Below are 26383 nucleotides of genomic sequence, written 5' to 3'. Positions count from 1 at the left end.
AGACCTTGCTTGGTGGTGGTGAGAGGGGCCCACCCAGTCAGATCCTTCTTACATTCCCACAGCATCACTCCCACAGCACTCTGCCTGCGGGATGACTGTAGAGGTGAAGACAGAGTAGCTCATCTCTTTGCAGACTGTGGGTTTCCAAAGAGGGTGTGCAGAAAAATTCAAGGACGTGTGTCGTAGCTCATCCCAAGCCATTGTGTGATAAGGGATTATATGATCTATGGGCTGTTCCTAGGGACACATGGAGCAGAACATCAAGTGCTGCTGGCAGATCATCAACTTGGAGAAAGGTGCCTTTTGGTCTGCTAGCACATTGAGGAATGGTGCCAATTGGCACATTCCAGGTTGCAGGAGTATGTGCTGGGGCACCAAATTCAGATTGCTGCAACAACTGCAAGGGCTTGGTGGGGAAGGACCACAGTGTAGGTTACGTTTGCTACTGGAGAGGGAGTGGCTGGATGGAGGAAGAAGCCTCTCATTTATTGTTATACCTCCTTAGGGGCCACAAGATTGGCAGCAGTACTATTGACTGATGTGTAAGAACGTAATAGAACAGTAGTGAAAGCATTGACTTTGAATCTAAAAAGAGAAAATGTTTTGTATGGTTTATTCTAATAAATACTTCTGATTATTAATAAACTTTATTTTGTTTAAAAAGTATTTAATTAGTAATTGGTCTCATCAGTATTGCGAAAATCTCCTACCCATAGTTTTTCTCTCTAGTTAATTCCCTGCCATTAATTCTTGTGTTTCCTTTACCATTCTTAGCCCTAAGTACAAAGATTATGTGCCTTTGCTTTATGCAGCTGAACATCTTGCTGTAATGAGCAAACACAAAAGCTGATTAACTCCTATTACTATGACAACAGAAATTTCCACCAGGCAGACTACTTGAGTCCATGTAACCTGTATATGGAAATAGATTTCCCTCCATTGCTGATGCTTATTCTGCATTTAATCTAAATAAATTTTTGTTTTTGGAAACCATATCCATTGATGTAGCTATTATGCATGCCCATTCAATTGTGAGATATCGTGTATTTAGTCAGATGGACTCGATGTCGTAGAGTCATAAAGCACTACAGGATCTTTGACTAGTTTAGTCCATGTTGAACTGCTATTCTGGACAGTCACACCGACCTGCACCTGAACCATAGCCCTCCATATTTCTGCCATCCATGTACTTAGCTAAACTTCTCTTAAATGTTGAAATCAACCCCGCTTTCTGCTCAAGCATGAGAAAATCTGCAGATGCTAGAAATTCAAGCAACACACACAAAATGCTGGTGGAACACAGCAGGCCAGGCAGCATCTATAGGAAGAGGTACAGTTGACGTTTTGGGCCGAGACACTTCGTCCTGACAGTTGTACAAGGCCTTTGTGAGACCACACCTGGAGTATTGTGTGCAGTTTTGGTCCCCTAATCTGAGGAATGACATTCTTGCCATACAGGGAGTACAAAGAAGGTTCACCAGATTGATTCCTGGGATGGCAGGACTTTCATATGATGAACAACTGGATCGACTAGCCTTATACTCGTTGGAATTTAGAAGATTGAGTGGGGATCTTATCGAAACGTATACAATCCTAAAGGGATTGGACAGGCTAGATGCAGGAAGATTGTTCCCGATGTTGGGGAAGTCCAGAACGAGGGGTCACAGTTTGAGGATAAAGGGGAAGCCTTTTAGGACCGAGATTAGGAAAAGCTTCTTCACACAGTGGTGAAACTGTGGAATTCTCTGCCACAGGAAACAGTTGAGGCCAGTTCATTGGCTATATTTAAGAGGGAGTTAGATATGGCCCTTGTGGCTAAAGGGATCGGGGGTATGGAGGGAAGGCAGGTACAGGGTTCTGAGTTGGATGATCAGCCATGATCATACTGAATGCCGGTTTCTATGTTTCACTATCTCTTGCAAACCCAGGTTTCCTAAACCTGTTATCCTTACTTTTTATTCTGACATGTCCAACTCCACTCTCAAAATTTCACTTTTGAAGACCTCCCACTTATCACGTACTCTTTAGCCTGAAAACAATTTATCCCAATCTACACTTGTTGGATCCTTTTTTATGCCACCACAATTAGCTTTTTTCCAATTTAGAATCTCAAGCTGAGGACCAGACCTATCTTCCTCCATAATAAGCTGTGTCCATTAGTTAACTAAAATCTATCTTGCATAATGTATTTAAAGAGCATGTCAAAGTGGAATGTCAAGGCAGATTGTCTATGTAATTGCTAATCGTTTCTCCTGACCTCCTCTAGGGTTACAAATTTACAACTTTTCACAAACCCCAGCACTAGTTCGAAATGATTATACTACTGTTCTGTTACTTTCCTGAGTGTGATGTTTGCTGGTTTAATTGCCACCTACAAATTCAACTTTTTCCGTTGCACATGGCCTTGTTTACCTTGTTACCCCTCCAATAAGCAATCTCCATCTAAACATTTTGTTGGAATGAATGAGGCTTCCAGTGATGCCAGTCTTGGACAGGAGCCCCACTTTGTGCTGCCTTCCACTTTGACAGTAGTAGGGCTTGTACTTTAATTCCTAAGTGTTTTTTTTTCTAGTAGTTAGCTATCTATGTTAGAGAGAGTAATAATCAGAATCTTTTTAACAGGGTAGAAATGAAAGTACTAGGGGCCATGCATTTAGGGTCAAAGGGGAAATAGTAAAAGAGATGTGTGAGACAAGTATTTTTTAAAACACAGAGAGCAGTAGGTGCCAGGAACAGATCATAAGGGGTAGTGGCAAAGGTAGATATAATAGTGGAGTTTCAGGAACTATTAGAGAGATACATAAATATGTAGGCACTGAGGGAGCATGGATCATTTACAAGCAGATACGATTTAGTTCAGCACAGACATTGTGGGCCGAAGGGCCTGTTCCTCTGCTTCTCTGTTCTATGTTTCTGTCATGCTCTAGTTTGTCCTACAGTTTTGTTGCAATTAATTATAGACCTCTCAGTTTCAACCTATCAACATCGTAGTGCAACCTCTCAATACTGCTGATGACTTTGTCATGTTTGCAGAGTGTTCAGACTGGTAAGCATGGGGCACAGAGTTCAAACAAAATATGTGTCATTTGGTCAATGAACTTATACAAACATTGTTACTATTCAGCAAACAGTTCATCTTCTGACACACTCTCCAAGCAGCTGACAGCCTTACAGTAATAAATATCACTCACTATCATTAGACCACGGACTGGCATCTCCATACACTACTCATATCAAAAAAACACACTGTTAACATCACAATCTGACATACATCAGTTAATTCACTGCACAACTAATTAATTCAGAGCTTACACTTTATTGTCTAATGTCAAATTGTTGTCCACAGGCCAGCAGTTTAGATCATGAATGCCATTGTTCCTTTTGTACCAGAACTCACTCGGACCACCTCTCTAATTTGTAACATTGAAATAGGGGATCTCCCATTGGTCCAACAATTGAACTTCTTCCTCCCTGTCCCTGGCGTGTGGGTGGGGTGGAATTATCCCTTGCAATAATTAGTCACTGAAGTTCTCAGATTTGTTTGTGGTATGTTTTGTAATTCTGGAATCGAATCAAAAGAACAACACTGAAGCTGGGTAATGAATACCTACTTTGTTTTCACTTTAATTTTCTTTAGTGAGGCACGCACATATATGTAATGATGTAGGGCGTTCACATAATTCTTGCATATAACCAGTAATGAATTATGTAAACAAACAAAAGAATGTTTAATCAAACAATCAGGTCTGGAGTCAGGCAGGGCTGCCCCCTCTCCCCTGTCTTGTTCGTCTGCTGTATAGAGCCCTTTGCCGAGGCCATCAGGAGGGATGGGGGCATAAGAGGGGTGACGCTGCCAGGCAGTGGAGGGACCCAAGTGAAAACCTCCCTGTACATGGACGACGTCACCGTCTTCTGCTCTGATCCGAGGTCAGTTCGCAGGCTGATCAGCATCTGCGAACAGTTCGAGCTAGCGACGGGGGCCAGGCTCAACCGCACGAAGAGCGAAGCTATGCTCTTCGGCAACTGGCCCGACCGATCCAGCATCCCCTTCACCATCAGGTCTGACCACATGAAGGTGTTGGGGATCTGGTTCGGAGGGGCCGAGGCGTGCAACAAGAACTGGCGGGAGCGGACTGCCAAGGTGAAACAGAAACTGGGACTGTGGGGAGCGCGCTCCCTGTCGATAACGGCGAGAACCTGGTCATCAGGTGTGAGGTGCTCTCAGGGCTGCTGTACTTGGCGCAGGTCTGGCCCGTCCCCCGCTCCTACAGCTCGGAAATCACCCGGGCTGTCTTCAGATTCGTCTGGGGATCCAAGATGGAGCGGGTGAGACGGACCGCCATGCACAAGTCCCTGGACAATGGGGGCAAGAACGTCCCCAATGTCGCCCTCACCCTGATGGCCAGCTTCGTGTGTGGCTGCATCAGGTTGTGCGTGGATCCCAGATACGTGGGCACCAAGTACCACTACGTGCCCAGGTTCTACCTGTCGCCCTGGCTACGAAGGATGGGTCTGGCCCCACTCCCGCGCAACGCCCCCGTCAGCTGGTCGTTGCCCCCTTACCTGTCCTTCGTAGAAAAATTCTTCAAGACCAACGCATTTGACCACAGGGCCATCAGGCAGTGGTCGGCACGTAGTGTCCTGCAGGCACTGCAGGAGAAGGACGTGATGGACACAGTGGGGTGGTTCCCTGAGCAGACCGTCCAGTACATCTGGCAAAATGCCTCATCGCCAGATCTAACCAACAGGCACAAAGACTTCGCCTGGCTGGCGGTGAGAGGGGCCCTCCCAGTCAGAGCCCTCCTGTACGCCCGGAACAGTTCCTCCACACCCCACTGCCCACGGGAGGACTGTAATGGGGTGGAGTCGGTGGCTCACCTCTTTGCACACTGTGGGTTCGCAAAGAAGGTGTGGAAGAGAATGGAAGGGACAGTACTAAGATTCATGCCCAGCAGCTGCGTTAACGCGGACTCCGTGATCTACGGGCTGTTCCCGGGGACGCACACGGAGACCAACATCCGGTGCTGCTGGCAGATCATCAATTCGGTGAAAGACGCTCTTTGGTCGGCCCGAAACTTGATGGTCTGCCAGCTGACGGAGATGTCCGTGACTGAGTGCTGCCGACTGGCACACTCTCGTCTGCAGGAGTACGTTCTGAGGGATGCACTCAAACTTGGTGCAGCCACCGCGAAGGCCCGGTGGGGAAGGACCACAGTTTAACGTTCATCACCCGTAGGAGGGGGAGAGGTTGGGTGGGGAGGAGACCTACCCTCATCAGCGGTGTGGACAGATAATCAACATGGTGCCCAAGGAGTGGGTGGAATTGTTAATTTGGGAAAGTATTAGAGCCATTGCCTGCCTTTATTGTTGAAAATTTTGATTGTTAATAAGTCTTAACACTTGACCAAGAGTTGAGAGTAAACGCATGATTTACTGTAAACATCTTTCATTTGAAAATGAACAGAGTCAACGCAAAATTTTATTGTTAATTGTATTGAATAAGGACTCACAGTCAACGAATGGTTGTCTTTTTCTGTATGTAATTATTTTTATTTTGTAATATTTCTGAATAAAGTATTTTTGGAAAAAAAAATATTTATAACATTCCTAAAATATTACTGAAATATTAAATACACTACACTTTGTATCTGAAGCCCCTCAATCTTATTCTCCTTCCTTATCAGTTCAAACTGTGGTGTTTAAATTTTATTTGTGGGTTATTTGGCTAATGCTTGTCAGCTTTTCATTGGCTCTGGTGGCATCATTTTACTGCCTTTCTTGCAAGTGATGACTTGTATTTAAAGCCTCTTTCTTTATTCTTCCTGAATCAAAACACTTCTGCTAGATCAGCCAACACACATCAAAGTTGCTGGTGAACGCAGCAGGCCAGGCAGCAGGAAGAGGTACAGTCGACGTTTCGCCTGCTGCGTTCACCAGCAACTTTGATGTGTGTTGCTTGAATTTCCAGCATCTGCAGAATTCCTCGTGACTGCTAGATCAGCCAATTGTTAGGCTCAGGTTACCTCAGGTCACAGACATAGACAGCCATCTCCAATAAACTACATGTTCCATCTAATTAAAGAGAATCACACAAACAACTTCTTATTTGGAAATTATCTATAGTCCATCCAATTACCAGTAGGGCCTCAAAGAGTCCACTTTTGATTGCTTTGATGCAGCTATTCTTGAGCAAAATCAGTTTTCAAAATAGTTCACAAAATGGAGGTTGCAGAACAGTCTCACAAAATGGTGGCCTCTATTCCTTCCACCACAGGGCAAGAACAAAAAGACATTTGGTTTATATATTTCTATTGTCCATGACATATTCTAGTTGAATGCTTTCTACCACACTTTAGTCCATTCATGGCCAACAACACTACACACCAATTGATTTAATACTTACACTTCCTCCCTCACCACCATTCAAGGCCCCAGGCAGTCCTTCCAGGTGAGGCGACACTTCACCTGTGAGTGATATACCGCATCCGGTGCTCCCAGTGCAGCCTTCTATATATTGGCGAGACCCAACACAGGCTGGGAGCCTGTTTCGCTGAACACTTAAGCTCTGTCCGCCAGAGAAAGCAAGATCTCCCAGTGGCCACACATTTTAATTCCACGCCCCATTCCCATTCTGATATGTCTATCCATTGCCTCCTCTACTGTAAAGATGAAGCCACACTCAGGTTGGAGGAACAACACCTTATATTCCGTCTGGGTAGCCTCCAACCTGATGGCATGAATACTGGCTTCTCTAACTTCCATTAATGCCCCTCCTCCCCTTCGCACCCCATCCCTTATTTATTTATTTAATATATTTTTTTATTCTCTCCCTTTTTTTCTCTCACTTTTTTCTCCCTCTGTCTCTCTCACTATAACTCCTTGCCTGCTCGCCACACTCTGGGCTCCCCTCCCCCCTTCTCTCTCTCCCCAGACTTCCCATCCCATGATCCTCTCCCTTCTCCAGCCTCGTATCCGTTCTGCCAATCAACTTTCCAGCTCTTAGCTCCATCCCGCCCCCTCCTGTCTTCTCCTATCATTTCCGATCTCCCCCTCTTCCCCCCCCCCCACTTTCAAATCTCTTACTATCTCTTCTTTCAGTTAGTCCTGACGAAGGGTCTCGGCCCGAAACGTCTACTGTACTTCTTCCTATAGATGCTGCCTGGTCTGCTGTGTTCCACCAGCATTTTGTGTGTGTTGCTTGAACTTCCAGCATCTGCAGATTTCCTTGTGTCTGCATTTTTTAATTGATTTATTAAGTATTTTAGACCTTACACTGCACAACTCCCATTTTAATAATTGCTTCTTGTGTTGCAGAATGTAACTCCCTTAATTTATGCCTCCAGCCTCTGTCAATATGCCATTTCCAATTGATTCAACAAATTTTACCTTCATAGCAGTTTCTGTGTAGCATATAAATAAAAAAAAGACATGATTTTTTTTTAAGAGAGAAATGTACCTTGGATTGTAAGAATGTCTCTAAGTTTTATCTCAAAGTATAATTCCAAATGATTAATTGATCTAGCTTTCAGCAACTTCTTTATACTTTATTGTTGCCAAACAATTGGTACTAGAACGTACAATCATCACAGCGATATTTGATTCTGCGCTTCACACTCCCTGGATTACAAATATTAAATATTAAAAATAGTTAAAATTAGTAAATATTAAAAATTTAAATTATAAATCATAAATAGAAAATTGAAAAATGGGAAGTAAGGTAGTGCAAAAAAAACCTGAGAGGCAGGTCCGGATATTTGGAGGGTACGGCCCAGATCCGGGTCAGGATCCGTTCAGCAGTCTTATCACAGTTGGAAAGAAGCTGTTCCCAAATCTGGCCGTATGAGTCTTCAAGCTCCTGAACCACCTTCTGGAGGGAAGAGGGACGAAAAGTGTGTTGGCTGGGTGGGTCGTGTCCTTGATTATCCTGGCAGCACTGCTCTGACAGCGTGTGGTGTAAAGTGAGTCCACGGACGGAAGATTGGTTTGTGTGATGTGCTGCGCCATGTTCATGATCTTCTGCAGCTTCTTTTGGTCTTGGACAGGACAACTTCTGTACCAGGTTGTGATGCACCCTAGAAGAATGCTTTCTACGGTGCATCTATAAAAATTAGTGAGGGTTTTAGGGGACAGGCCAAATTTCTTTAGCTTTCTCAGGAAGTAAAGGCGCTGGTGGGCCTTCTTGGCAGTGGACTCTGCTTGGTTGGACCAAGTCAGGTCATTTGTGATATTGACCCCGAGGAACTTAAAGCTTTTGACCTGTTCCACTTGCTCACCACCGATGTAAATTGGATCGTGTGGTCCACTGCTCCTTCTGAAGTCAACAACCAATTCCTTCGTCTTGCTGACGTTGAGGGATAGGTTATTGTCTTCGCACCATGACACCAGGTTCTTAATTTCCTCTCTGTACTCAAACTCATCATTACCCGAGATACTGCCTACTATTTTTGCGTCATCAGCAAACTTACATATTGAGTTTGATGGAAACCTGGCTACACAATCATGGGTGTACAGTGAGTACAGTAGGGGGCTGAGTACACAGCCTTGTGGGGCACCAGTGCTCAGAGTGATTATAGAGGAGAGCTTGTGCCCTGTTTTTACAGCCTGGGTCCTGTCTGTGAGGAAGTTGAACATCCAGCTGCAGATCTGAGTGCTAAGGCCCAGGTTCCAGAGCTTAGGAATCAGCTTATTTGGAATGATGGTATTAAAGTCAATGAAAAGGAGCCTTATCGTATGTTGTTATAATTGTAAATATGGTATAAAAGAAGTTCTTTACTCATATTCTCTTTTGTTAGTGTTGAGGTGCTTGGGAATTCCTACCCGTGTTGTCACAAACTTTGAGTCTGCTCATGACACCAATGGGAATTTAACAATTGATACGGAGTATGATGATGAAGGGATGGACCTTGAAAGATCAGAAGACAGTATATGGTGAGTGACAAATGAATATAATCTTTCAGAAGTATTGTGTTCTTTCGTGTGTATCAGGCTAGAAATTGTATTTCTCCTACTTTAGCTGCTCTACGTTTTCTTTGCATGAAGTGCTAATGTAAAATTGTGTAGGCGCGTGGCCAAGTGGTTAAGGCGTTCGTCTAGTGATCTGAAGGTCGCTAGTTCGAGCCTTGGCTGAGGCAGCGTGTTGTGTCCTTGAGCAAGGCACTTAACCACACATTGCTCTGCGATGACACCGGTGCCAAGCTGTATAGGTTCTAATGCCCTTCCCTTGGGCAACATTGGTGGCATGGAGAGGGGAGACTAGCAGCATGGGCAACTGCTGGTCTTCCATACAACCTTGCCCAGGCCTGCGCCCTGGAAACCTTCCAAGGCACAAATCCATAGTCTCATGAGACTATCTGATGCCTATAAGCTCCCTCAAATAATTAGTTAACATAAAAGTGCAACATCATTAATTAGCTTTACACTAAGAGATCTGCTGAAGCTCAAAGCGGTTCATTCCCCATGGATCCTCAATCACTTCATTGCAGACAGCAGTACTATTGCCCTGTAGTCAAGGAGGGGCAGCAACTCTAATAGGCAGGAACTGTGAATTTTGTCTTCTGTTGTAAGTCTGTCAAACTAAACCCTTTTCAGTGAATAAATTTATTGTGTTTTGAAAAGAGTTGTGGTCTGCTGCAATGCCTGTGGAATCTGCTGTGCGTAGTGGTTTTATGCAAAGTGGAGTTGATGACAGGACTGTAAACAAGAGTATTCCTCCAACTTAGCCACAATGGATGTTAAAGCTAGTTGTGATCTCTCAAAATGGAGGAAGGGCATCAGACCCATTTGTACCACTTCTTGACAGAATATAGAACCCAATGTCAATAGTATGAACCCACTACCAACCATCATTTCATCTGTGACAAGAGTGTGTGCATTGTATCTCAGATCCCACAGACTGGAGTGGAAACAAGACATCCTAGGTTCCAAGGGCCATGTATTCCCAGATGTTGTGTGGTGCCAGATGGTCATAAGCTATGATATTCCTATGGAAAAGCACCCATTGATCTTGGTTACATTTCCCTGGAGATCCACATGCTGATGACATGTTTCTTTGCAGTCTTTCCTTGATTCAGGTTTCCTGGGGGTATCTTGAAGCTCCAAAAGAATAGTGACATGGCTCCTGGGGGCAGCTTGGTGCCCTCCTGAAACAGTGAGATCTCAGTAGTCACTTTTCTCATTGACAGTGTGATGTCACTCACAGGGAGATTGGTGTTCTCTCTGAGCAGGAATACTATCGATGAGCAGCTCACATTTTACAAGAGCAAAGCGGGCTGCAGGTCCACTGGAACAGACAGAAGACACATGCAGCCTCAATCCTTGTCATTCGGAGCAGAGACAGGTGCATCCGAACCCCATCACACTCCCTCTACCTCTCCATTATGAGCAGAATGCTGCTTAGATTGTGCAGGCAGTTGAGTCCAAGGAGCAGAGTGAAGGCAGCAGGGACCAGGCATTTGAGATTTGGAGCTTGTTCAAGATCCAGAGGGTGAAACGATGACCATATGGTTTGACTGCAATGGATTGTTGGACCATCATAACCTGAGATCGTGCCTGGTGTAGGATCAGTACGTTGATGTATTCCTGCAAAACATTGCCACAATTAACAACCTGCTGCTCAGGCATCATCTGAGAGGGTGGATGGAACTGTCAACTGTTCATGTCAGAAAACTGCACGAGGCAGCACATTTCCTCTCAGCCAGTCATTACAGACTACTCCTGCCAGCGGTCTTAAGCAGGCTTGTTTTTCCTAGAAGTTTGTCGAGGACGATCAAAATCTTCTGTAATGCCTTGAGGTAAAAGAGTACTCTTCCAGCAGAAGGATTGCTGCAATACAGGAAACAATGCAAAGTAGAGCTTGTACATTGAAACCGACAGGGTTATCATACTTTACCTAACTTTACACACAAGGGTAATTTTTCTCCATTTATGTTATATTTGATTTTTCTTTATATTAAATATAAAGGTTCTAGCAAAGTTTAAATATTTTTCATCTTTGGCACAAAACGTTCTTTAGTGTGCAGGGATAACTTTCAAGGGTATGATTCAGATTCAGATTTATTTATCACATGTATATTGAAACATATGGTGAAATGCATCATTTGCGTTAACAATCAACATGCCCAAGGATGTGCTAGGGGCAGCCTGTAAGTGTTTTGGGGGAAAAAAAATATGAGCGAGACCAGTGCTTGGGTCTCTGGCTCAGAAGGGAAGGGAGAAGAAGAGGTGAGCAGAAGTGACAGGGGTTTTATTGGTTAGGGGAACAGACAGGAGGCTCTGTGGATGAGAATGAGATTCCTGAATGGTATGTTGCTCTCCAGGTGCCAGGGTCAGGATCCATAGCATTCTTAAGTGGGAGGGTGAGCAGGCCAAGGTTGTAGTCTACATCAGTACCTACAACACAGGTGGGAAGAGTGACGAGGTTCTGCAAAGTGAATTCAAGGAGTTAGGCGTGAAGTTGAAGGACATGACCCCCATGGTTGTGATCTCGGGATTGCTATCTGTGCCACAGGCTAGTGAGGCCAGAAACAGGAAGATCATACAGTTTAACATGTGGCTAAGGAGATGGTGCTGGAGGGAGGGCTTCTGATTTTTGGATCATTGGGCTCCCTTCTAGTGAATGTGGGATCTCTACAGACGGAGCAGTTTGCACCTGAACTGGAGGGAGACTAATCTATGGCGGAAGGTTTGTTAGTGCTATCCTGGAGGATTTAAACTAGAGATGCAGGGAGATAGGAACTGGAGAGTCGGGGCAGATAGTGGAGTGGATGTGGGGAAAGGTTTTGTTAAGCTTGCATACAAGGACAGGAAGGAAAAGATCAAGCATGATGGGAATAATATTCTGAGTTACAACTATTTCAATGTGAATGGATGAGCATAGATCATGGATTAGCACTTAGAATTGTGACGTTGTAGCCATTAGTGAGAGGTGGTTGCAGGCGGGGCAGGACTGACTGCTCAGTGTTCTGGGCTCTGTTATTTTAGACATGATGGTGCAGGAGTCAGTAAAGGGGAAGGGTTGGCGTTTGTATTCAGAGAAAATATCACGGCAGTGCTCAGACAGGACAGGTTGGAGGGCTCACTGCTGAAGCTCTGTTGCTGGGACTAAGGAATAAGAATGGGATGACCATGTTAATTGGATTATGTTATGGACCTCCCAATAGTCAGCAGGATTTAGAGGAGCAAATCTGTAGAAAGATACAGAAAATTGCAAGACAAACAAAGTTGTGATAGTAGGCAAATTTAACTTTCCACATATTGACTGTGGCTACCATACTCCAAGATAGCTGAGTGGGATAGAGTTTGTCAATATTAATCCTTCTATTGCTCCTTTTACAATTTGATTTTTCTTCTTGGTTTCCTCATCCACAACAGCAACTGACGAATCTTCTGTTTTTTCATCTCCATTGACTCATTTCTTTTTGGCCTTCCACTCGTGGGCTTTGGTCTTTGCATCCACTTTTACAAGCAGCTTTTTGTCTCCCTCTTGAAGTTCATGCAATAATCTTAATGCATGCAGAGTAGATTCTGGTTCTTTATACTCACAAAAGCTGAATGCTTGCTACTTTTCTGAAACTCCTAGCACTAAAACCAAGCCACGTTTTGCAAATAACTGCCTGATTAACATATCGGAAGCTTTCTCAAGTATGTTGCTCAGAAACACTGTTCTAGTCGGACCACTGTTTTTGTCATTTCCACCCATCTTCTGAGCAGCATGACACTTCCTTGGTCCAACCTGCTTTCTCACCTGAGGCACAGAGGTTGGCACCATCACCTGATTGTACTCTTTTGGGCAATGTTTCATGGCGTATGGCACAGAGACAGTTGTAGCATGAACCATTATCTTTCTTAGTTCACTTTCAGTTGGCTTCATTGCTGGGGATGGTATGCAAAAGGTGGATGGATCTCCAATCAGGTTGTAGTTGTCTCAGCCAATCACAGCCCCACATTGCTGGTCCTCCTGTTTTTACCACATACAAGCTCAATGTGGTTTGTTGGTTGTTGTATTTCATTGTCACAAATATCATTCCCACAGGAGTTAACTTTTCTCCAGTTTAAGTTCTTAGTTCAATATCTGCAGGCTTCAGTTTAGTATTTTTGAAATGCCTCTCAGGCTCATTTTGTGGAATGACCAAAATTGCTGAACCAATGTCCAATTCCATTTTAATTAATTTTCTGTTAAAATCATATTGCTTGTCTATTGTTAATTTTCACACTGTCAATCTCAAGGCCTTACAATTCTGTGCCACTTTCATCACTATCAGATTTTTTGCAGACGGTGTGCAGATTAGTGCTCTTTTTGAAACTGATACTTCACTTCATTAGCTTTTTCTCTTCTCTGTGCACTCCATTTATTTTTGTCTGCCCGACATGCTCTTTGTATGTGTCCTACTTTATTGTACTTTCTGCGAGTTTGTTTGGTGCATGTGAGCCTCCATCACAATGGTAACACAACTTGTTTGGTCAGTCTGGTTTCTGTTTAGATGCTGAAATTTTATTCACACTCACTTTCATTCCTGACTGCAACTCAATTGAATCTCTGTCTGCAGTTTCCATTGAAACAGCAATTTCCACTGCTCCTTTAAATGTAGACTGTTCTTCAGTTAGGAGCCATTTTTGAATGCTTTCTTTTAAGATTCCACAAACTAAACTGCCTCTTAGTGCATCATTAAACCCATTACCAAACTTACAATGCTCAGACAATCTCTTCAATTCAACCATGCACTGTACGCTGAAATGGACTTCCCTTTTTTTTTGATTCTGCTTATGAAACCTAAAGTGTTCTGCATTCAACAATGGCTTCAGTTCAAAGTGTTTCTGCATTGCTTTGGCTGTATCAGGAAAGCTAATTTCTGCAGGTTTGGTTGGAGTAGTCAAATTTCAAGAGAAACTGTATGACTTTAAACCCAATACACTTAGCAAAATTGGCTCTCGCCTTTCATTGGTTACTTCATTTGCTTCAAAATACTGTTCCAACAGATCAGTACACATGAACTGATTACCCGTTGTATAACCAAACTCATCAATCTTGCCGACGTAGCCAGCCATTTCTGATTTTTAAATGATTATTATCACCTGGTACTCACTCTTTATGAACCCTGAATTTTTCTGTTTTCTTACAATTTAAAAAATGTCGACTTGTGTCTCTCCTTCCAAAGATCACTTACTTCCTGTAACTTGACTGATTCTAGTTGCGTTTTATTTTATTTTGAATGTTTCACTGCACTTTAACAGGTTGGTAGCCATGTCAGGTTCATTTTAAAAATACCTCATTGCCAATGCTATGTTTTGTAACTTCAAAATGTAAAACTAATTCAAAGGAAGACACAGGCATTTGAAAATATGGGTGTAACTTCATCTTTGCTTTATATAAGCTGTGCACTTATCACATGGTAGCATGATGATGTATGCAATTCATGTATTCTACATATAACCCACAATACTGTTCCAATTCCCATAATGAATTATTTAAAGAAACAAGAATGCTTAATTAAACAATGCATTTGCAAGATTATTCAAATATTATTGAAATATTAAATACACAATATTAAATGTAAAGGAGAATGAAATAATTGTTACTCCAGATCTGATACAACACAAAAAAATGAGATAAGCAATGCTATAATAATTAAACAAACAATAGATATACAGTAAATATATAAGGTAGGTTATATACATAGATTGATTGTATGTCCATAAAGTGATACAAGGCTTAGGATGTCTGCACATAAGGTGACTGAAAGAAAATGATAGTGGTGATGGGAGCTGTGCAGAGGTGGCTTAGTGGGTGAGAAGGACTCTGCAGAGATTCGCCCCCATAAGGTGGTGAGGCTAGACAACATCCCAGGCCGAGTACTCTCCCTACCCATTATACAGCAATGCAATCAATACTTTAGTGATTATCAGTGTTGAGCAGCTGATATTCAAGTCAAGTCAAGTCAAGTCAAGTCACTTTTTATTGTCATTTCGACCATAACTGCAGGCATAGTACATAGTAAAAACGAGACAGTGTTTTTCAGGACCATGGTACTACATGAAGCAATACAAAAACTACACTGAACTATGTAAAACAACCCCAAAACTACACTAGACTACAGAACTACCCAGGACTGCATAAAGTGCACAAAACAGGCATTACTATAAATAATAAACAAGACAATAGGCACAGCAGAGGGCAGTAGGTTGGTGTCAGTCCAGACTCTGGGTATTTGAGGAGTCTGATGGCTTGGGGGAAGAAACTGTTACATAGTCTGGTCATGAGAGCCCGAATGCTTCGGTGCCTTTTGCCAGATGGCAGGAGGGAGAAGAGTTTGTTTGAGAGGTGCGTGGAGTCCTTCATAATGCTATTTGCTTTGTGGATGCAGCGTGTGGTGTAAATGTCTGTAATGGTGGGAAGAGAGACCCCAATGATCTTCTCAGCTGACCTTACTATCTGCTGCAGGGTCTTGCGATCCGAGATGGTGCAATTTCTGAACCAGGCAGTGATGCAGCAGCTCAGGATATTCTCAATACATCCTCTGTAGAATGTGGTGAGGATTGGGGGTGGGAGATGGACTTTTCTCAGCCTTCACAGAAACTAGAGACGCTGCTGGGCTTTCTTTGCTATGGAGCTGGTGTTGAGGGACCAGGTATGATTCTCTGCAAGGCAAACACCAAGAAATTTGGTGCTCTTACCGATCTGTATGGAGGAATCGTCGATGTTCAGCGGAGAGTGGTCACTCCGGGTCCTCCTGAAGTCAACAACTACCTCTTTTGTTTTGTTCACATTCAGAGACAGGTTGTTGGCTCTGCACCAGTCCATTTGCTGCTGCACCTCCTCTCTGTATGCTAACTCATTGTTCTTGCTGATGAGACCCACCACGGTCATGTCATCGGCGAACTTGGTGATGTGGTTCAAACTGTGTGTTGCAGCACAGTCATGGGTCAGCAGAGTGAACAGCAGTGGACTGAGCACACAACCCTGGGGGGCCCTGTGCTCAGTGTTGGAAATGCTGCTTCCAATCTGAACTGACTGAGGTCTCCCAGTCAGGAAGTCTAGGATCCAGTTGCAGAGAGAGGTGTTCGGGCCCAGTAGGCTCAGCTTTCCAATTAGATTCTGAAGAATGATTGTTTTGAATGCTGAACTGAAGTCTATGAACAGCATTTGAATGTACGTGTCTTTTCTGTCCAGGTGGGTTAGGGCCAGGTAGAGGGTGATGACAATGGCATTGTCTGTTGAACAGTTGGGACAGTACGCGAACTGCAGGGGATCCAGTGAGGGGGGCAGCAGGGATCTGATGTGCCTCATGACGAGCCTCTTCAAACACTTTATAATGATGGATGTGAGTGCAACGGGATGGTAGACATTGAGGCAGGACTCATATTGTTCAAGCCTTGACCAATGGTGCTGTGTCTCACAGCTCCAGCAGCGTCGGTTGGATTCTGAATTCAGGTGCTGTCTGGGTGCAGATTGCACATGGTCTCAGCTTCTCTGAGGTGCTCTAGTTTCATCCAACATCTCAAAGGTTGTTGGGTCAATTGGATGCTGTAAGTTTCCATCGGTGTTGGTGGGGTGAGGAGTTCATGTCATGTGTGAGAGAATGTGGTGCAGATGGGAGATTAGTATTGAGGGATTCCCCTGCAGTCAGCGTGGACCGACAAGGGCCAAGTGGCCTCCTATGTCATTACGGAATATGATAATAGGATGAAATATGTGAAGAACAATGTTTACACTTGCAGGACAAAGCTACTCCAAAGGAAGGGTATTGTGCATTAATTGGATTTAAATACAGAAGGTGCCATTCATTGGGAAATAATCAGATGCTGAGATGTGCCATTTAAGTAACTGGGTTGTGTTGTTACAATCAATCAAGTGGGACTTGAACAGCAATATTATGGGAACAGTTTGCATCATCGGACTCTCGAAAATGATTTTTGATGTAACACTCATGATTTATTTGTTGAGGGAGAGGGTGAGGATCTTGGCACTAGTTTTGTGTTGGGTGCTGTTATTTTATGAGGCTTCTTATGAAAAACACATTTTATCATAAAGTTCCTCATCATCCTAGTGGCCATTTCCTCACTCTGGCAGTAATATTGATCTGGGATGTTGTGTTTCTGCTGTTCTTCTGCTCACTTCAGACTCTGCCACATGCTGTTTCTCCTCTCTTACCAGTTGCCTCTATTTGATGACTTCAAGCACCTAATGTGATTTGCACCGTCCCCTTGGATTGATGCAGGCTATGAATCTCCATATAACGGAGGCCAAATGCTCCCTGTACAGCTTCATTCAGCAGCTACGGTTAGAATCCAAAACAGTGTCAGTAGCTATGGATCTAATGGTGCTGATTGTCCCCCTGGTATTTATCTCTGAGAGCAGGAGAAGCTCCCTCAGCTGCTTCCAGTGAACTTGGAACTGATCACCATGAAATTCCTCCCATGTTCAACAACTGTATTTAAGAAGTGAGAAAGGTATCCACTGGTAACTGAAGCTCAGGTAGTTGCACAGGTACAGTTGATAGCTGCTTGCTTGCTTAGGTAGCCAGCGACACTGCCAAATGTGAGAGTTTAACATCCCACTCTCTTTTCTTTTCAACTAAAATGAAATCAAACTGTTTGCCCATGAACAGAGAACCACAATGACCTCTCTGATTCAGCAATAAGGCAATGATCTGCTGATCCAGCTGCCAGTGTCATCATGATCTTTACTTGCCACAGAGAGGGCAATCCGAGCATGTGAGTGTGACCACAAATCATACATTGGAATGTCACAAATCCCTATGATGACAGATTTGAAAGTGTGAACCAATGAGTTAATTAATCTTCGGGTAGGTGCAGACAGATTGTTGCATCTCTAAAGAGTTTGCAAGAATAAGCTGACCACATCTTTCTCTTGTCTTGACCTTCTGTAAGTAAACTATTGTGCTTATCATGAAGTCATGTATTGCATTAGTTTAGGGTATGACCACTTCGCCATTAATAACATGATCTGTTTAATAGGATTCTATTTCTGTATGAGTGTAATTATTCTTGATGTGTCTGTTGCTATGTTTTTTAAGGAATTTCCATGTCTGGATAGAATCTTGGATGGCACGATATGATCTGAGGCCTGGCAATGATGGATGGCAGTCACTTGACCCAACACCACAAGAAAAAAGTGAAGGCAAGCAGGAAATTAGCAGCATTTGCACTCTTAAGATTTGAAAACTATTGTAGGTTGTGACATAATACATGAGAATTAAATCAATAGTAGTCATTTTAACATCTAGAGTAAGCAGGAACTTATGCCTTACCATTCGAATTTCCAGCACTTGGAAGATGATATATTTAACTTTTCTAGGAAAAAGCATATGATTATCAAGTTATATTCAGACTACCCAATTTCATTATAGTTTTGAATAAGAAAGTTGTGCAGACATAACTGAAGGGATGTGATTTAAAAAAGCATAATCATGTTTGGTAAATAGTAAATACACTTGTTAAATTCACTTAAAGTGGTTTTTAAACAACCATTTCTTTTGATAGGAGTTTACTGCTGTGGCCCAGCCCCAGTTAAAGCTATCAAAGAAGGGGACATAGATGTATTCTATGATGTTCCCTTTATATTTGCTGAAGTCAATGCAGACTGTGTGACATGGATTTGTTCTGATAAGGGGAAAAGGATGAAAATTGACTCCGACACCAAACACGTTGGACAAAAGATCAGCACCAAGTGTGTTGGTAGTGATGAACGTGAAGATATCACGAACAATTATAAGTTTTCAGAAGGTAAGAGAAAATACTTTCATCTACCCAGATTATCATTGACAACTACACCTCGGTAAATGACAAGACTGAATGGACAATTGAAAAAACTTGCGTAACTTTGTATGTGGATTAATTTGCAGTGCTGAGAACATCTTCTGCTGCCAATCAGATTTAAAACGTTTGATGGAATTCTGATAATAATTTATTTAAAAACAATGTCTGGCATGGAACCACTATCAATTCCATGGAATTTCCCAGGAACTTCATCCCCCATTGTGAGGTATATGTCACACTTCATTAATTGTGCTGGGCAGGCCATATCACTTGAATATTAGACACCAGAATTAGATACGATATTAGACCCCAGCACAGAAAGTCTATTCTAATTTGCTCCAAGGGAAGATATTAATTGGTGAGCAGATAAAAAGGTTTAAGGGCTAGATTCAAAATCCCCTTGAAGAAAATGCAACACCTCTGCTGAATCTGGAAACCTGTGGTCCATGTCTACTCAATGAAGAAAGAGCATTTGAGAATCTTCCTGAGAAAGGAGAGGCCCAGTAAAATTATAGCGTCATAATGCTCAACAGCAGAAATAGGCCTTTTAGCCAATTCAGTCCATGCCAAACTGTTATTCTGCTTAGTTCCATCGACCTGCACCTAGCCCATAGACCTCCATACTCCCTCATCCATGTACCGATACAGATCTCTCAGATATTGAAATCAAATTTGTTATGTTTCTAACACAAAAAATAAAATTATTTGAAAGGAAAACAAAGGAGTCTGAAATGCATTTCTAACTTTAATTTTTTTTTACTTCAAGCAAGGCATGCACGTATCACGTGGAGGCGTGATGGTGTATGCAAAAAACGCATTTTTACATATAACCTGTAATTAATTATTTAAACGAACAAGAATGCTTAATCAAACAATACTTACAATATTACTCAAATATTAAATATGCAACAGAATAAGTTGCAGGTTATCACCTGCCCTATCTGTGGAAGAGAAGAGCAGTGCATTTTGTAAATTTTAATTGGTACAGCTACTGTGTTCTGGTGGAGGAGAGAATGAATGTTAGGGTGGTGGATGGACCCTAGCAAGTGAGCTGCTTTGCTTTGGATAGTGTCAAATTCCTGAAATGCTTTTGGTGCCATGTTTATCCATTTCCTCTCAGCTAGCCTGTCCACCCTCACTCAATAATCAAAAATGATCTCAGTAATGCTGCAATGCATACAGTCATGCACATAGCCAGCAGGCTGGTAATCTCTGAAGGTGCTGTTGCATAGTCGAATGTGATAACTTTTGCTGGGTTGTCATCTTGCAATCTCAGCCGGCCCTTGGAAATGGTTTAAAGGCTCCATCAGTGTTTATAACAAAACAGTTTAGAATTTTGCTTGTATCATATTTACTCATACTTACTCATTTGGTTTTTAAGGCTCCCTTCTGGAAAGACATGTTGTTCAAATGGCTGACAAAAGAAGGGTCGCTCAGAAGCCACAGAAACAACTTGACTTGTATTTGAAGGCTGATGGTCCAAATTACAATGGAGCCAATGTTAAAATATCTGCCGTCATCTCCAACAAGAATTCAAAGAATAAGGTTTACACATTCAAATTAAGTGCTTTCAAAAAGAAATACAATAAGCCCTCCAGAGGAATATGTATAAAGAAGTATCAGGAGGAGGTCACTGTTCATTCCAACGAGGGTAAGAATACTCTTACTGTGAATTGACTTTATCCAGATAATTACTGCATACAATTGGGGCAGATTTAATCAAGGATTGGCTATAATTTTATTGCTTGTACTTCTGGGTAAACCAGTGATATAATGAGCAGGCTGCTGAAATAAAGTAGTCCATTAATTAATGGATAGAATATTTCTGGTTAAAGCATCAACATTCCTTTTTAGCAAAAAGATGGACAACATGAGGTTGATCTAAAAATATAAGATATCTATGCAATGATATGATTCACATCCAAAAAATATATTTGAGTAATTTCCATGAATTAGCCATCTATTAATTGAAAGTAACCATTGATTTCTGAAATCAATATGGCATGTTCAAAGTTCTACTTTTTTGATAACTTCTTAATATGTGCATTGGTATTGCAGAAAAAATAGTGGAAATGGAACTGACCTATGAAGAGTATGGGGAGTTTCTTGACAAGTATAATCTGATCAGGCTGACAGCTCTTGCAATTGATGGAGAAATGCATGAAAGTGCATTTGCATTGAAGGATATCTCCTTGATTAATCCTGATATTACAATGCAGGTAATGGCCAGAAAGATGACCCTCTGCTTGTGCTAAATGTTAACTTTTTCTCTTCCTTTTTAAATTTACCTTCAACAATTAGAACCATAAAAACACAAAGCTGTTTCTCCTTGTTGTGGATGAATTTTTTTCTTATTGATGGTTATGTAGATTTACAACCTGACTGAGAATTGCCAGGCTGAGAACCGTCATTATTGTATTTCAACAATAAGAGAGAGGTGTCGGCATTTATCTTGTGATCAAAGCTTGGTGTGGAAGGCCACAACAGGGTTCAATGTGCTAAAATATCCCCTGCAAGTGTAGGTATTGCTTGAAGTGATAAATGAAAAAGGGAAGCAGAGTGCATGATTCAATTGTTAATTATCTTAATACAGCCATTAAACTCGAAAGGCCACTGAGAGAAAAAATCATAAATATGGAAAATCAGCACCAATGGTTCACACATTAATCTCAGAGACAATGATGTCCCATTCCCTTCTGACCAGACTCGAATGCATTTCCTCCCCATGCTGCCTCCAATTTCACTGTCCTTTACAACACCTGCTTTGTCTGGGAAGCCCTCAATTTCATACCTCTTGCCAGCAAGAGAAGAATCTGGGCAGACACTGAGGCAAAGATGATAATCTAATAGATCTTTATGCTGAAGGATTTTCTTTAATAGAGTTCTTTCTGATAGAGATGGTATCAGTTAGGGCATTACTCAAACCAAGAAGTTCACTGCTACCAACTCTAACCTGATTCCTTGCTCCCAGTTCTGACATTATTTGGGACATGGACCTCCCATTATTTTGCATGAAACCCAAAGGATTGGGGACCACCATCCCATAGAACCATAGAAACTACAGCACAGAAACAGGCCCTTTGGCCCTTCTTGGCTGTGCCGAACCATTTTCTGCCTAGTCCCACTGACCTGCACACAGACCATATCCCTCCATACACCTCCCATCCATGTATTTGTCCAATTTATTCTTAAATGTTAAAAAAGAACCCACATTTACCACCTCGTCTGGCAGCTCATTCCATACTCCCACCACTCTCTGTGTGAAGAAGCCCCCCGTAATGTTCCCTTTAAACTTTTCCCCTCTCACCCTTAACCCATGTCCTCTGGTTTTTTTCTCCCCTTGCCTCAGTGGAAAAAGCCTGCTTGCATTCACTCTATCTATACCCATCATAATTTTATATACCTCTATCAAATCTCCCCTCATTCTTCTATGCTCCAGGGAATAAAGTCCTAACCTATTCAACCTTTCTCTGTAACTGAGTTTCTCAAGTCCCGGCAACATCCTTGTAAACCTTCTCTGCACTCTTTCAACCTTATTTATATCCTTCCTGTAATTTGGTGACCAAAACTGAACACAATACTCCAGATTCGGCCTCACCAATGCCTTATACAACCTCATCATAACATTCCAGCTCTTATACTCAATACTTTGATGAATAAAGGCCAATGTACCAAAAGCTCTTTTTACAACCCTATCTACTTGTGACGCCACTTTTAGGGAATTTTGTATCTATTCCCAGATCCCTCTGTTCTACTGCACTCCTCAGTACCTTATCATTAACCCTGTATGTTCTACGTTGGTTTGTCCTTCCAACGTGCAATACCTCACACTTGTCAGTATTAAACTCCATCTGCCATTTTTCAGCCCATTTTTCCAGATGGTCCAAGTCCCTCTGCAGGCTCTGAAAACCTTCCTCACTGTCTACTACACCTCCAATCTTTGTATCATCAGCAAACTTGCTGATCCAATTTACCACATTATCATCCAGATCATTGATATAGATGACAAATAACAATGGACCCAGCACTGATCCCTGTGGCACACCACTAGTCACAGGCCTCCACTCAGAGAAGCAATTCTCTACAACCACTCTCTGGCTTCTTCCATCGAGCCAATGTCTAATCCAATTTACCACCTCTCCATGTATACCTAGCGACTGAATTTTCCTAACTAACCTCCCATGCGGGACCTTGTCAAAGGCCTTACTGAAGTCCGTGTAGACAATATCCACTGCCTTCCCTTCATCCACTTTCCTGGTAACCTCCTTGAAAAACTCCAACAGATTGGTCAAACATGACCTACCACGCACAAAGCCATGTTGACTCTCTGTAATAAGCCCCTGTCTATCCAAATGCTTGTAGATTCTGTCTCTTAGTACTCCCTCCAATAACTTATCTACTACTGACATTAAACTCACCAGCCTATAATTTCCCGGATTACTTTTCGATCCTTTTTTAAACAATGGAACAACATGAACCACTCTCCAATCCTCCGGCACTTCACCCGTAGACAGCGACATTTTAAATATTTCTGCCAGGGCCCCCGCAATTTCATCACTAGTCTCCTTCAAGGTCCGAGGGAACACTCTGTCAGGTCCCGGGGATTTATCCACTTTAATTTTCCTCAAGGCAGCAAGCACCTCCTCCTTTTCAATCTGTACAGTTTCCATGGTCTCACTACTTGATTCCCTCAATTCCATAGATTTCATGCCAGCTTCCTTAGTAAATACAGATGCAAAAAACCTATTTATGATCTCCCCCATTTCCTTTGGTTCCGCACAAAGCTGACCACTCTGATCTTCAAGAGAACCAATTTTATCCCTTACAATCCTTTTGCTCTTAATATACTTGTAAAAGCTCTTTGGATTATCCTTCACTTTGACTGCCAAGGCAAACTCATGTCTTTTAGCCCTCCTGATTTCTTTCTTAAGTATTTTCTTGCACTTCTTATACTCCTCAAGCACCTGATTTACCCCCTGTTTCCTATACATTTCATACAACTCCCTCTTCTTCTTTATCAGAGTTGCAATATTCCTTGAGAACCAAGGTTCCTTATTCCTATTCAATTTGCCTTTAATCCTGACAGGAACATACAAACTCTGCACTCCCAAAATTTCCCCTTTGAAGGCTTCCCACCTACCAATCACATCTTTGCCAGAGAACAACCTGTCCCAATCCACTCATTTTAGATACTTTCTCATTTCTTCAAATTTGGCCGCCTTCCAGTTCAGAACCTCAACCCTAGGACCAGATCTATCCTTGTCCATGATCAAATTGAAACTAATGGTGTTATGATCACTGGAACCAAAGTGCTCCCCTACACAGACTTCTGTCACTTGCCCTAATTCGTTTCCTAACAGGAGATCCAATATTGCATCCCCTCTAGTTGGTCCCTCTATATACTGATTTAGAAAACTTTCCTGAACACGTTTTACAAACTCTAAACCATCTAGACCCCTAACAGTATGGGAGTCCCAATCAATGTATGGAAGATTAAAATCCCCTACCACCACAACTTTATGTTTCCTGCAGTTGCCTGCTATCTCTCTGCAGATTTGCTCTTCCAAGTCTCGTTGACTATTGGGTGGTCTGTAATACAATCCCACTAATGTGGCCATACCTTTCCTGTTTCTCAGCTCCACCCATAAGGACTCAGTAGACAAGCCCTCTAATCTGTCCTGCCTGAGCACTGCTGTAATATTTTCCCTAACAAGCAATGCTACTCCCCCACCTTTCATTCCTCTGCCTCGATCACATCTGAAATATCGGAACCCTGGAATATTAAGCTGCCAGTCCTGCCCCTCCTGTAGCCAAGTTTCACTAATTGCTATAACGTCATAATTCCACGTGTCAATCCATACCCTTAACTCATCCGCCTTCCCCGCAATACTCCGAGCATTGAAATATATACACCTCAGAAGATTTTTACCACCACTCACAACCTTTCTATCAGCGGATTTGCTTAAACTTTCAATATCATTTATTTTCACCCCAGCCACACTGTCAGCTCTGGCACTCTGGTTCCCATCCCCCTGCAAATCTAGTTTAAAGCCTCCCCAATAGCACTAACAAACCTCCCTGAAAGGATATTGGTCCCCCTGTGGTTCAAGTGTAACCCGTCTCTCTTGTACAGGTCCCACCTGCCCCAGAAGAGGTCCCAGTGATCCTGAAATCTGAAACCCTGCTCCCTACACCAGTTCCTCAGCCACTTGTTCCTCCTCCAGAGCATCCTATGCCATCTTTCTTAAAATCAGGTAGTCCTCGGAGAACCAGGCCTGCAGGTCCTGAAGGATACTGATCCCACTTAGATTATGAAGAAGACACGTAGTCCTCTTTTATTGTCATTTAGTAATGCATGCATTAAGAAATGATACAATATTTCCTCCTGTGTGATATCACAAAACACAGGACAGACCAAGACTGAAAAAAACTGACAAAACCACATAATTATAACATATAGTTACAACAGTGCAACAATACCATAACTTGATGAAGTAGTCCCTGAGCACAATAATGTTCAAAGTCTCTCAAATGTCCCACATCTCATGCAGACGGGAGAAGGAAGAAAAACTCTCCCTGCCATGCGGACCACAGTCCGACTCTGAGTCATCAGAAAACTTCGAGCTCTGATTAGCTCTCCGACACCGAGTACTGAGCGCCATCACTGTCCGAACAATTCGACCTCCTTCTTGGTCGCCAAAAGCAGGCAAGGCCGGGGATTTTGAGGCCTACCCTCCGAAAGATTCCCGAACATGCAGTAACGACAGCAGTGTATGAGCATTTCAGAAATTTCTCCAGATGTTCCTCTGTGCTTTCACGTCCATTCTCCATCAAATCAGAATTGTCCACGGCCCCTATTTAACAGATACGATATCATTTTTCACCAGAGGGCTGCGCAAGCGCAGGCGCGCCACCATCTTCAACTTTGTGTGTCTCATGAAAAAAGGCAGACTGTAGATAAAGTTAAGAAAGAGTTGTAGAGAGGAATGATTGGAAGATTGCCTATCTCTAGTTTGCAGCACCCTGCTGCCTCCCACTTGGACAGCTATTCCATTGGATGACTCCAGACCGCAAATCCCGCTGTCTTCAACCCCAGTTCCGATAGCCCTGGACTCCTCCAGAACATGGCCCCTGCTATCTCCAGCTTGGACATTGATTTGATCAGAAACCTCCCGACTATATATCCTACCATCTTTAACTCCGGTTTTGACAGCCCTGGATGTCTCCATCACCAACCCCAGTTCCAACGACTCTGGATGTCTTCAGACTGCAGATATCACCATCACTAACCCCAGTTCCAACAACTCTGTATGTCTCCAGACTGCAGATATCACCATCACTAACCCCAGTTCCAACAACTCTGTATGTCTCCAGACTGCAGATATCACCATCACTAACCCCAGTTCCAATGACTCTGGATTCTTCAGTCGTGATCTCAGCCACCTCCACTTCCAGGCGGAGACATTCGTCACAGCTGCTGGGCCCCTGGGCTCCACCTCTCCCAACCACTACACCCCAACCCTGGGTCTCTCAGGCATCAATCTTCCTTCCATCCCATCTTCCCTAAACTTCTCAACCCTCCCCACTTCTGACACCACCAACTCTCTTC

At 42.8% G+C, this 26383-nt stretch overlaps 1 protein-coding gene across 1 annotated transcript in view; it reads left to right on the top strand.

Moving 5' to 3' along the window:
* Window positions 1-26383, top strand: part of LOC140208181 (protein-glutamine gamma-glutamyltransferase 2-like) — a 75383-nt gene that overhangs the window by 41766 nt on the left and 7234 nt on the right. Inside the window, exons 7-11 of the mRNA XM_072276671.1 lie at window positions 8793-8928; window positions 18033-18136; window positions 18499-18741; window positions 20156-20425; window positions 20833-20993. Coding sequence (XP_072132772.1) covers window positions 8793-8928; window positions 18033-18136; window positions 18499-18741; window positions 20156-20425; window positions 20833-20993 — 914 coding nt within the window. The remainder of the gene's footprint in view (window positions 1-8792; window positions 8929-18032; window positions 18137-18498; window positions 18742-20155; window positions 20426-20832; window positions 20994-26383) is intronic.

The sequence above is a fragment of the Mobula birostris genome, chromosome 2, assembly GCF_030028105.1.
Source record: "Mobula birostris isolate sMobBir1 chromosome 2, sMobBir1.hap1, whole genome shotgun sequence".
Lineage (NCBI taxonomy): Eukaryota > Metazoa > Chordata > Chondrichthyes > Myliobatiformes > Myliobatidae > Mobula > Mobula birostris.
The sequence above is the reverse complement of the archived record's forward strand: the minus strand, read 5'-3'. Positions and strand labels throughout refer to the sequence as shown.